Source organism: Clavispora lusitaniae, assembly GCF_014636115.1.
Source record: "Clavispora lusitaniae strain FDAARGOS_655 chromosome Unknown tig00000038_pilon, whole genome shotgun sequence".
NCBI lineage: Eukaryota > Fungi > Ascomycota > Pichiomycetes > Serinales > Metschnikowiaceae > Clavispora > Clavispora lusitaniae.
Window position 1 is genome coordinate 909,566 of NW_027093976.1, and position 12,282 is coordinate 921,847.

Sequence of the window (12,282 nt, forward strand, 5' to 3'; positions counted from 1 at the left end):
GCTTCCTTGTATTTTGAGTGCTGGAATGCTACTATAAGTTTCTATTGATAATGTAGGTAAACACTTGCACAAAGAACTGGGAATCGGATAACCAGAAGTACATTTCATGTTTCGGCCCCTGATATGCCATAAGGGGGTTTGTATATTTGGCTTCATAAATAATCTGATGTGACCATTAATAATTCGTTGTGATACAAAACCGTTGCTCTACTTTGTGGATCTCCCACATACACACAATAGGTATGGCGCTGAATTATGGCTTTATTCATCACATTGAAACTTACTCGATGACGTTCAAATCATCTTGTCTGCTGCTACTTGATGGGGCCAGTAATCGCTAAATTGTATGCCATAAATACATTCACGTAGAATCTCTAAATGAAACATTCATCAATCCGCGAATCGGATCAGATCGTATCACAAGCCATACTCCATATCTTCGAATATTGAGCTTAAAGATAATGTTTAGACATACATTCTTTTCCTATTTGAGCATTGGAGAAAAGGAAACAGATTTGGCTTTAATTCTATTTTTTTTTTTTCCAATTTGGAAGATTGAAAATTATCTGCGGAGATGTGTCACATTTGCCGAATATCGCATTCGAACTTGAAATACCATGGCCTTGGAAAAACTATCTTACATCAATTCCCAATAAGACACGTATTTATCCTTTTGCTCAATAGTCTTTCTACTATGAATTAACTTATTTACAACTTTCCAGCACTTTTATCGCTTCGGATACTACGATCCGGTTATCTGTAGTACTACACGTAAATCACCTTATGCGCACATGTATCAGACGCATGAAACATCAACGACTATCAATAGTTTTTTCCCCATGCTACCGTGGAAAAGAGTAACTTTGACTTTTCTACTTCTCGTATCGCATGTCCTCGCAGACATGGATATGGGCGATGATAAAGTTGAATTTCACCCCGTCAATGCTGGTTCAAAAACCTTCCACTGGATAACTTCATTGGTGCTCTTGCTTCTTGTTCCATCCGTGGCATCTGTTTTTGCCTTTGCAGAAAGATACCACTGGTCAGGGTTACTTCATGTTGTTTCCTTGGCCTACCTGGCCTTCGAATCGCTTTTCTTGGCCTTTCCAGACCCCTCCAACCACGAAAACAGGACTTCTAAAGGTACGAGCTGGTTCCTCACATGGGAATTGGGTGGTACCGTCCTTTTGGCGTCTTTCATAACAGGAAAAAATCTTTTCGGACGTGAAGCACCTCTGACTACTGCTTTTTCGCCCTCTCGTGCCGCAGTTCGTCTTTACAAAACTGTATCCTTCACGACGGTTCTTACTGGTTGGGTGCGGGTATGTATGGCGCCAGTGGCATTGTTTGGCTTCTGCTACGGCCGGTCCACTGGCCAATGTATAGCTCATGGAATCATGGGCTCGAGTTTTGTTGGATATGGGTTTCTTCTTGCATGGGTGCTCGTAATTCCATGGATCCGCAACCGGCGTGGAAACGGCCGAAGCCAAGAGTTCTGGGACTCGTCGTTGATGTGCTTGTGGGGAATAGTCAACACGTTCACGGAACACCGTTGGGGTCGTGAAGGATGGTCCCATGGAGACTACCAGCACACATCTATGGGAATCATTTGGTGGTGCGGTGGAATGTTGGGCATGTGGCTTTCCCGCCGCGAGAACACACGAAACGTGGTGCCAGCAGTTCTTCTCATCTATACGGGCTATGCAATGTCCGAGCACTCGCAACACTTGGAGATTTCAACTAAAGTGCATGCCATGTTTGGGTTGGTACTTATGGCCGGTGGTCTTACGAGGATCATGGAAATTTGTTTCTTGTTAAGAGACGCTGCTGCATGCGACACTGGTCGGGTTTTGGCATTCCAGCACTTCCCGCCATTGTGTTTGGTAATGTCGGGTGTGTTGTTCATGTCTGCCAACGAGGAGCAGCTTGAAATGGTCCATGGGTTAGGTGCCGACCACTCATCATATATTCTTGTCGTGTGTGGTGCAGGCTTTGTCATTTACTTGTGGATGTTAATGATGCTAGCCCTTTATTTGCATTTGGTTGGTTATGACGAAGACGGCCAGCTCCGAGGTTACGCTGATATTACAGGGCACGAGGACTTTGAGTTAGACACGGTGAGCGAAACAGAAGAATGATGATGCAAATACGAGCTACACAAGGTGCTATGGTTTCCAGTTTACGTTGGGTGTAGTCTCTTGTGATTCAATGCTTTACTTTTCGCACTTGTACCACATGGACCCCGACGCAGAGACTTTGGCCCATCCTGATGTGTGGCTCAAACATGACATGGTACACAGAAACAGGGACGAGGCATCGTATGCCTATAGCTTTGCTGTCATCTATCCATTTTTTGTCCATGATCGCCATCTTTTGGACAGGTACGAGTGACACAAAAACCCCAAAACTGAGACACAAGACTAACTTTAAGCTATATGACACTATTCAATCAAAATCTGTACAATGACAGCGTGGACCAGGCTTTGCGAACGGTTTTAATTTTCCTAAAGACAATGAATTTAACGTGCTTATCCATTTCGCATACACAAGCCACCGCAATTACCCACGTTATCGCACATTTAGATACGATGCTTGACAAGTTTCTTGCTCGCGGCTCAAACATGGACTTTGTGGCACAAATGGCCTAAACAAACATTAGCATATTCACTTATGCTAAATATATGAGAGCAAAACAAAAGGAGAATGAACAAATCCTTTTTGCTGAAAAATACAGAGCGGAAACTAAGATATTGAACAATCAAGTAGTCTATACTAGGTATTGCCAGGTTAACGATTGGCGGAGTTGGGATGGGATTTAGTTCCTTGCTAGGTCAAAAATGTATGCTTTACAGTAGAGAAAAGTGCTAAACTAAAAAAGAACGGAAAGAAGCGCCATAGAAATGGACATTTTAGATGTCGATGCGAATGATACGCACATTTTGTCGGAGTTACCCAAGATGGTGAAGTTGATTCCAAATGATGCAATGTGCTTCCATGTAATGTAGCTTCATTATGCAGTGAATGCAATTATGCAGTTACACACCAGTTGTAATTTCACAGACTTCAACACAAACGAGTAGACCTCGGTACACCCAAAAGGCAAAACCAGCTAAAAGAACCTACCAAACTCTAGAATCTACCTTTAATAAAGAAAGTGGCGTATTGTGCGTCTTCAATGGTACCTTCTCACACTCACATGAGGTCTTGTGCTCGGACTTAGAGAATGTTTACTATTGGTGAATGGTAAGAGGCCATGTGACCGAATCGTTCCGGTTGCCCGTAGTGAGTCGCGTTTTCATGAGAATCGCCGAGGCCGAACACGGACATTGTCGTCTGTCTGCTTGTTGATGAGCACTATAAACAACCCCATAACGATAGATCCAAACACTAAATAGCATTTGTCTCTTTTGTTGCTCTTTTGACCGAATTCTTGGCCGTTGTATATGACCAACTCATAATTCTACCCCAGGTCAGACTGTACATAATACTCCCGGGCCCGCGGATGACGAGTCATCCAGTAATTTTCCATCATTTATCGGTCTCGGAGAAGTGCATTAGGACGAGATGTTACCGGCGAAGATTGATGTATTTTCTATCCACTAAGCTAGAATGTAAGTATAGCTAAACATCCTTCACTGGAATATAGAGCCTGTTCCGTTGAGTCGGAACTCAATCTCCCACTGGGACACAAGACTGTGAATCATGGAGGTACGGGTGTTACCCCAGACTTGGTAGACATGCCCCGGAGAAATGGAACACGGGGCATTTTGCGGGGACATATATAATGGCCCGGCTCCCGGCGAAATTTTTTTATTCTTCAAAGTTTCGGTTTTTTTATTCCCATTCTCTCTTTCCCACAATGTCTACACAGAAAAAAGGAGGTTCCATCACAGACTTGGTTGCGGGTGGTGTTGCAGGCTTGTTTGAGGCGTTATGCTGCCACCCATTGGACACCGTGAAGGTGAGAATGCAATTGTACAGAAAGTCGGGTAAAAAGCCGCCAGGATTCATCAGAACTGGTATCAACATTGTGCAAAAAGAGACGTTCTTGTCGTTATACAAGGGTTTGGGTGCTGTTGTGTTGGGCATTGTTCCTAAGATGGGAATCAGATTCCAGTCATATGAGTTTTACCGTTCGCTTTTGAGAGACGAAAAAGGAAATATCACTACAGGAAGCACTTTTGCAGCCGGTGTCGGTGCTGGTGTCACTGAGGCCGTGTTGGTTGTGAATCCCATGGAAGTGGTCAAAATCAGATTGCAGGCTCAACACCACTCAATGGCTGATCCATTAGACGTTCCAAAGTACAGAAATGCGCTCCACGCTGCTTACTTGATTTGCAAAGAAGAAGGTTTCAGCACCTTGTACCGTGGTGTTTCCTTGACTGCAGCTAGACAAGCTTCCAACCAAGGTGTCAACTTTACAGTCTACTCTAAATTGAAGGAGTACTTGCAAGACAGACAACAGCAGGATGTTTTGCCCTCATGGCAGACTTCGTTGATTGGATTGTTTTCCGGTGCCTTGGGTCCTTTGTCCAACGCACCTTTGGACACAATCAAAACCAGATTACAGAAAAGCTCCTATGCATCCAACGAGTCGGGATGGGTGAGAATTGCCAAGATTGGTAAGCAATTGATCAAAGAAGAAGGTGTGGCCGCTTTGTACAAGGGTATCACACCTAGAATCATGAGAGTTGCTCCAGGTCAGGCAGTCACATTCACCGTGTACGAATTCATGAAGGGCGTTTTGAACGGAACCTCTGCGCCTGCCAAAAAGCTCGAATCGTAGAGCCATACATATTTATTCATGCAAAAAGTGATACTCGCATTATCATGCTTATCGGTGTAGTTCTCTACTATTCAATCGTTTATTTTTTGAGTTTGCACATATAGTATTCTCCTGCACATGATCTACACTCACGCCTTCTCTGGTCCTTTCTCATGTACCCCAAAGACCACATTTGAACCGATCTAAACCACATTTACATATAACCATGCTTAGACTTGGGGCACACTGGTCGAAAACGCTCGCACCCAAGTGGTCGAGACCACTTTCGCAGTCTACGCTAGCACAATTGCGCAGAACCCGCCAGGTCCGGGAAATTTCACCAGAAGAAGTTCGCCGTTTCGAAGAGAAGCGCCACAACCAGTTCTACCACCGGGAAAACCCATCTTCTGACACCAATGCATACCGTGAGGCGCCAACACAGTTCCGGACTGTGTTTGAAATGCCTCCCAATGAAAATGGCATCATCACACACGACGATGGCATTTATGAGATTCTCAAAGAGCCCACACTTGTCATTGAGCGGCAGATCGAAATCATGAACGTGGTGATTGGTTTTGAACAGGCAAACAGGTACAAGATCATGAACTCGTTAGGTGAGCAAATTGGGTATATGGAAGAAAAAGATCTAGGAATTATGAAGGCCATTGGTAGGCAGTTTTTCAGGTTACACCGGCCGTTTGACATTGACATTTTCAACAACTATGGCGACTTACTCATGACCATAAAAAGACCCTTCTCTTTCATCAACTCGCATATCAAATGTCTCTTACCAGGCTTCGACCCCATGGGGAATCTTATGTACGAGGTTGTGGGTGAGTCTGTCCAGAGCTGGCACTTGTGGCGGAGGAAATATAACTTGTTCAAGTTAGAGGATGAGGAAACTGACGAATATGTTCAGTTTGGCGCCATCGATTCGCCTTTCCTTGCTTTTGACTTCCCTGTTAGAAACGAGGCTGGTGATGTCATTGCTTCTGTCGATAGAAACTGGGTAGGTTTGGGCCGGGAACTTTTTACCGACAGCGGTATTTATATCATCCGCATGGACCCGGCAAGTTTTGCAGGACTTGGTGATTTGTATCCAACTGTGGCCGGACCACTTACCCTTGACCAGCGTGCGGTTTTGCTTGGAAACGCTGTGAGTATCGACTTTGACTATTTTTCACGTCATAGTCGCCCAGGAGGCGGGTTCTTCTCTTTTGGATCTTACGAGTAGAGTGTAGAGAACACACTGCTCTGAACCTAATCATTCTTGGATTGCATTATCGAATCTCGTAAACACTACTAGACAACAATAGAGAGAAAATAATTGCAGGGAGAGCCTATTTAATAGCTATATGAACTTGGAATATATTCATGAAAAATGTACACTGGCAATTTGACCGTCGTGTTTACGGTAGGATTATTAGGTTGATTGCTGACCCTAGAATTTAGTAATTAAAAATGAATAATTAGCCTACAATGCAAAATTTTTGGTTTTTGCCATGATGAAACCTTACATGTATTCGCTTTTGTTGCCACGGTTAAAGAATCACCCAATCCATGTCTATTCGTTGACAAACTTACCCAAACCCTATTTTCGGGCTTTCCCTTTGAGTAAAGTCTCAAACTCGTCATCCGACATGTCCTTAGTGATATTTCGCAAAAGTTCCACTACAAGAGGCGCAAAATCATGGCGACGCAACTCGTTTTCCCGTTTCCATGTATCCCGCTTAGAAAGTTCTTGTTGCATCGCCATGTCGTCGCCCTGTTCAGCATACTGTACCAACTTATCATTAGTCACAGCAAGTAACGAAAACCGAATCTCTCCCTCAAACAGCGAAATACGTCGTGCGAGCACATTAGGCAACTGGGTGTAAAAATCTTCAGGGTTCACTTGTTCATGGCGGATTGGAAAAGGCCGAAGGCCATCGAGTTCATAAATATGGTCATGCATGTGCAAGTACGCCACAAAGTGAAAGGCATCTGCGCCCAGATCACTTGGCCCATCCTCTTCAACAAGCACAGGCGCTGAAAAGGAATTGTGCACTTGGCGAAGCGTTTCACTATTTGAAAGAGCGTCACCGCATGTATCCGGGTCAAAGCTGGAAACAAAATCACGGAGTCCAGACAACTCCGGACCAATATCGATCACATCTGTCTTGTTGAGCAATGCATGCAAAACGGCCTGTGTGGCACATGCGTTGGGGATTGTTTGGCGGGCAAAGAAAATGCCCTTCTCTAAGTAATCACGGTCATAATCCCCCAGGGGAGGCGAAGGCACGTATTTGAAAAGAAAAATGACTGCGTGAACAGGGGCAAGAGCAGTAAGCGACTCTGAGTCTATGGAATAAAGCTCGTCGAACTGAACGTTCTTAACACCAAGGCGTTCAACTAGTTCAGAGAAGACTCCCTGGGGTTAGCGAAGGGTGAGAAATGGTGCCTGAATATTACGTACAGCATCAGAGTCAATTGTGTTCCAACTCATAAGAAAAGATTAATTGTGTGTGTGTTTGCTCAAGTACAAGTCTGTTGGATTGAGTATGAGTGTATATGGTGTATGAGTGCAGATCTTTGTGTGTACGGTGACAAAGCAAAAGAAGCAATTCGATAAACAGGTCACCATCTCGAAGTACCACTCTTTTTCAATAAATACAGCAGTTAAGACAGTTTAAGTTCGTCTTATCCACTTTGATCTAGTGTGGTATTAGTTACTAAAGCGTTGATCCTTTTAGGCTGAATTTTCAACTAAATTATTCTACGGTCGCGAAGTTATGCTAAAAACGCACAGTGATATGGAAGGCGTCAGATAAATTCTTTTCGTTCAGAGACAAAAACGCATTGTTATTTGAATGAAATCATTGCTGAAAGTATTGTGAGAATGTGATTTAGGCTACTCAAGTGATTAATTATTTGACTGGACTCAATCTCCACCATATCAAAATTAGAAACACCGTCTTGTGAAAGTTCGTAAATTCGCCTGTTCCCATTTTGAAATCACAGTGACAAATTTTAGTTCCACTGCCATTCGATCAAGTCTAGTACTCTTTAGCTGAATCTAAATGGTTGGTTCTGCGTGTAGTACTTCTTCATCTTCAACGTTTATCAAGCGGCGACTGTACATGTGTCGCGCGGTTTGTTCAGTGATTTAGATACACCGTACTAAAGACACGTATAACTTCAGTCCCCGGCCATGTCCAATCTCGAGCAATACAACAAACTCCGGGCGGAATTCGAAGCTGCGCACGAGATAATTCCTTCGCGTTGGAGCAACTATCAGGCACACATTACTGTTTTACTTTTGTTGGTGAGTATGTATCAAATCGCACTATCATCTATTCTCTTGGTACTAACCCACAGGCTTCATATCGCTTTCAGCGGCGTTGGTCAACAGGAAGAGCGGCGCAATCAGCTACTTTTCCAGTGCTGTGGTTGCATCGGGGGCAATTGCGTTGGGCTCCATCTACGCTTGTAACTTTTTTGGCGTATACATTTGAGATGGCGGTGACACGAGCTGTCATCTAACGTATAAGAATAAACGGACACTTAGATATACGTAGATAACTCGTGTGATTTGTTTGCGTCTCACCCATGTGGTAACTTTATCAAGGTGTAAATCAGCCTTGATTGGAGTCTTACTTTCGATACTCGAGACTTGCTCAAAGCAGCGACCAATTTGTCACAGTATCTCATTTATACGCAGCCACATCTATCATTGTTCCTTGATAAACTGCGAGATGTAATCATCTTTTTGGACCACTTTACATGATTCTTGACCTGACCTTTTCTTGGACCGTTCCAAACTGAGTGATATGCACTAATGCACAACCATCTGTTCATGAAAGATACGAAATATAAAAAAATTTGGCAAGACATTCGTTATAGCTTTGTAGCACCTTACGTATCTTCAAATAGCTTTGCAAAAAGCTGCCAAGTATGTGTACATTTCGAATCTCTCTGCCTAGTACACCATCTCACTTCATGACGTGAATCTACTGGAAATGCGCTAGACGTCTGCTCGAGACATTTATCTCTCGAAAATATTAGATAGATGGACGACTAATGTTCACCTCGGATATCTCGTTTCTGCCCATGTCAACTTGCGTATGTTCTCCAATCATACTAGCATGTATTTTACTGTCTTTCGAGAATTCCATCATTTTTCGTTATCTTGATGACTCTTCTCCTCTTCGATGGACTCTTCCTTGTCTTCTATCTCCTCTCTCCTTCTTTTTCCTCTCTTCTTCTCTTTCCTCCTTCTTCTCTGTAGTCTAGGTTTTCGCCTTTTCTTGTGTCTTCTTGTCTCCGGTCTCGGCGCGCACTTACAATTTGTAACGGTTAGCATTTTCCACATCTTCTCGTTTTCCTAGCACATTCATTCAACATCTATGTTTGTTCCTCTTCTAGCGTTCTTTCAACTAGCGCTTTGTGTTGTGGCGCGTATCTCTGGTGACGTTTATTCTACGGACCCTAATGTTTACGAACTTACGCCAGCGAACTTCGATAAGGTGGTTTATCGTTCCAACTACACTTCGATCGTGAAGTTTTACGCGCCTTGGTGTGGCTACTGCCAAAGACTTGAGCCCGTGTGGCGCAAAATGGCACGTTTTCTCCATCAAGACGGAAAATACGCTGTCAACGTGGCTAGTGTTAACTGTGATAGCGATCGCAATAAGGCGCTTTGTTCCAAGCACAGAATCCAGGGATTTCCTACTGTGATTGTGTTCCGCCCACCAAAATGGAAATCTGGAGCAACGAAAAACTCTGCCAGTCATGTGCCAGAGGTCTATAACGGTGAAAGGGCATTAGGACCGATGATAGAATTTGTATCATCGCGGATCAAAAACTATGTCAAGAAATTCCATCGTTTTGATGGCGACTCCTTGAGCGAATGGTTGAGTGATACCCTGAGTCCAAGAGTATTCCTCATGTCGTCTTCACCAAGCATTACACCTCTTTACAAAACCATGGCCATCGACTTTTTGGGTTCAGCTTCTTTGGGTATGATTACACTAAAAGAAACTCCCTCAGAGGCACATGTGGATGTCGATGGCGTGAAGGTATCTTTTCCATTGAAGCCTGAGGACAAGTTGCCGCTCTTATTTTTGTATAAACCTGAAGAACACCGTTTTATTCGGTACAAAGGTAAAAACTTGAAAAACAAACAAAAAATTGAACAGTGGTTGATAGATGAGACTGGAATTGCGCCCGGAGAGGGAGTTTTGTCGAAAAAGGACAAAAAATACTACTCAAAGTATCGTGGCCATGCAAAGGATGAGTTGTGATGGCGCCTAATGGATTGAACGAACTTCCTTCAAAGTCTTCTACGAAGCTGGGAATGGCTCTTTGATTATGAAACTGGAATCAGTGATGGTCATAATCATATGTGAGTGATCGATGAAAGATGCTTGAACCCGCATTCAAGAGAGTATTTGTTAGAGTTCCATTTTGAAAGGTCTCTTTTCACCATGCATTCGTCGGTTAACTAAAAAGTACATGTATTACACTCGAACAAGATTAATATATGTTTCTATAGGTACAATTACGCCCCAAACTTCTCCATCATTGCCAAAAGATCGTCAACTTCTGACTTCTCAGCCTTCGGTTTCTCTTCTTCCTTTTTTTCACTCTCTTCATTTTTGTTTTCAATCCAGTTCACCACCTGGTCAATCATGATTCTCGAGTTCGGTACGAAATGTCCTCCTGGGTGCTTCAACAAGTGTGAGTTTTCTCTTGTCAGATCGTACAACGTGTAAGCTCTGTCGTCGCCTACTACCGTGTCTAGCTCGCCCACAATATGCAACATGCGAACATTGGTATCACTTCCATTCCTTTGTGAATAAAGCTCAGCATATTCAGGCATCAACTTCGTGTCGATCTTGAAACCTGAGTATAAGAGGGCAAACTCAAGAGTGTCCACACCAAAGAGCTGTTCAAAAGTATGGACCAAGGCACCCGCAAAAGCAGCTCCTTGAGAAAAGCCCACAAGCCCTACGATGGGCAAATCACGATCGCTATCGAGAATCTGATTCGATTTGTCATCCTCGGGTGAACCTGATACAATCTCGTTATCTTTGATATACTTTTCCACACAGGCAATAGCATCATCCAACTTGTAGGTATGATCAGGCTTTTTGGTCCACCATCCACGATAGTTTGTTTTTTCTTCCTCATTAACAACCACAGTGTTAAACTTGGATAAGGAATCGGACGATGGAAGGTCCGATGGAATCAAATTGATGGGGGCATTAAGATAGATGGTCTTGTAGCCCAAAGATTGGAATCTTTTGCGCAAAGCCGAAGACTTGGCATAGAAGACAGAAGAGCTTTGAGCGAAGCCATGCAAAAATAACACCCGACCTTTGTAAGCGATTTCTTTTTTGGGCATTGCAAAAGAGATGTGAGTCCTGTACGAAAGTACGATGGAAGAACGATAGTAGGTGATAATGCGAAAGATAGACAAATACATGAATTGGAATCCGCACGTCAGTAAGAAAGATCAATAAAGAAGAAAGAGACTATATAATTTAGCAAGGCAATGATTACGGTACAACACGAGACCTATTTATTGCTTTCCGGAGTCATCGAAAAGAATGCGCTATCTCAATGTTTTACTCTAAATTGTCTATAAGGCTGAAGATAACTACATACATGTTCACAACCACTTCTCCAACTCCAAAATCAGCCGAATAATCCGTATCTTCAGAGGGTCCGAGTTGTCTCCAGTTCCATAATACTCAGTAAAGTCCAGCTTCTTTTTGAGTGCTTCGTACTCCTCTTCAACCTCGACGTAATGGAAAACCAGACCGAATCCGAGTCTGTGTGCGGCCTTGACATTGATTTCGCTATCGTCAACAAAATGTAATTGTTTCATCGCAGCTGGATCGTCCTTGTCCACATTTATCGTCTCTAAGCATTTGAAGTAGTACGCATTCATGGGTTTGCAAATGACAGGGAAAGTGCCATAGTCACAGTAGGTGAGACCATCAAATAAGTCACCAAGTCCCAAAAGAGAAACCACACGTAAAGCATGGTTTCGGTAGGCATTGGTAACGAGCCAGAACATGTCAAATTGTCTAGATTTTTTGATGCGGAGAAGCATGGAACGCAATTCGGGTTCATACTTCAAAACGGAAGGCAAATCAAGTGAGTCATCCACTTTCGCATTGTAGTCCAAAGCATCGACGCGATGGTTGCGCACGAGACCTTCAAGAGCCAAACCATAAGTCTTGTAATAGTTCATGTGTAAATTATGGGCGTCTTCATCATTCAACTGGAGATTGTCTTTGAAAAACTGGTGGATTTTCACCTGCATCATGTCGTGGATCTTGGTGGACCGGTTGTAGAGACAATTGTCGATGTCAAACAAGAAGATCTTCTTGTTGCGGAGATGAGCCGGAACAGGGCCAAAACCATACTTGAGTTCGACCGTTGCCCCGGGATGAGCGGATGCGTCAATCTCAGGGTTATTATATACTAGTGGCAGTGCTTGAGTCATTGGCTCGAGGAAACTTTCGCAA

At 43.4% G+C, this 12,282-nt stretch overlaps 8 protein-coding genes across 8 annotated transcripts; 5 read left to right on the plus strand and 3 right to left on the minus strand. All coding sequences in view use genetic code 12, as the record gives it.

The window, feature by feature from the left end:
* Window positions 1-791: 791 nt before the first annotated feature.
* FOB63_001521 (uncharacterized protein) lies at window positions 792-2,138 on the plus strand (the record flags this gene model as incomplete). Its single annotated transcript, XM_002618363.2, has 1 exon — window positions 792-2,138. One exon carries the CDS (start codon window positions 792-794, stop codon window positions 2,136-2,138), a length of 1,347 nt encoding a protein of 448 aa, XP_002618409.2.
* Window positions 2,139-2,208: 70 nt separating this feature from the next.
* On the plus strand, window positions 2,209-4,786 carry SFC1 (Sfc1p; the record flags this gene model as incomplete). Its single annotated transcript, XM_002618362.2, has 2 exons — window positions 2,209-2,387; window positions 3,736-4,786. The coding sequence occupies 2 exons, from the start codon at window positions 2,209-2,211 to the stop codon at window positions 4,784-4,786; spliced, it is 1,230 nt and encodes a 409-aa protein (XP_002618408.2).
* Window positions 4,787-4,991: 205 nt separating this feature from the next.
* FOB63_001523 (uncharacterized protein) lies at window positions 4,992-5,999 on the plus strand (the record flags this gene model as incomplete). The annotated part of the gene is made up of 1 exon (XM_002618361.2): window positions 4,992-5,999. The coding sequence occupies one exon, from the start codon at window positions 4,992-4,994 to the stop codon at window positions 5,997-5,999; it is 1,008 nt and encodes a 335-aa protein (XP_002618407.2).
* A 357-nt stretch (window positions 6,000-6,356) lies between these two features.
* Window positions 6,357-7,250, minus strand: YUH2 (Yuh2p; the record flags this gene model as incomplete). Its single annotated transcript, XM_066102171.1, has 2 exons — window positions 6,357-7,171; window positions 7,217-7,250. The coding sequence occupies 2 exons, from the start codon at window positions 7,248-7,250 to the stop codon at window positions 6,357-6,359; spliced, it is 849 nt and encodes a 282-aa protein (XP_065958469.1).
* Window positions 7,251-7,955: 705 nt separating this feature from the next.
* Window positions 7,956-8,259, plus strand: FOB63_001525 (uncharacterized protein; the record flags this gene model as incomplete). Its single annotated transcript, XM_066102172.1, has 2 exons — window positions 7,956-8,025; window positions 8,123-8,259. The coding sequence occupies 2 exons, from the start codon at window positions 7,956-7,958 to the stop codon at window positions 8,257-8,259; spliced, it is 207 nt and encodes a 68-aa protein (XP_065958470.1).
* Window positions 8,260-9,150: 891 nt separating this feature from the next.
* FOB63_001526 (protein disulfide isomerase) lies at window positions 9,151-10,047 on the plus strand (the record flags this gene model as incomplete). Its single annotated transcript, XM_002618360.2, has 1 exon — window positions 9,151-10,047. One exon carries the CDS (start codon window positions 9,151-9,153, stop codon window positions 10,045-10,047), a length of 897 nt encoding a protein of 298 aa, XP_002618406.2.
* A 257-nt stretch (window positions 10,048-10,304) lies between these two features.
* On the minus strand, window positions 10,305-11,231 carry FOB63_001527 (putative serine hydrolase; the record flags this gene model as incomplete). Its single annotated transcript, XM_002618359.2, has 1 exon — window positions 10,305-11,231. The coding sequence occupies one exon, from the start codon at window positions 11,229-11,231 to the stop codon at window positions 10,305-10,307; it is 927 nt and encodes a 308-aa protein (XP_002618405.2).
* A 186-nt stretch (window positions 11,232-11,417) lies between these two features.
* On the minus strand, window positions 11,418-12,260 carry FOB63_001528 (nucleotidase; the record flags this gene model as incomplete). The annotated part of the gene is made up of 1 exon (XM_002618358.2): window positions 11,418-12,260. The coding sequence occupies one exon, from the start codon at window positions 12,258-12,260 to the stop codon at window positions 11,418-11,420; it is 843 nt and encodes a 280-aa protein (XP_002618404.1).
* Window positions 12,261-12,282: the final 22 nt, after the last annotated feature.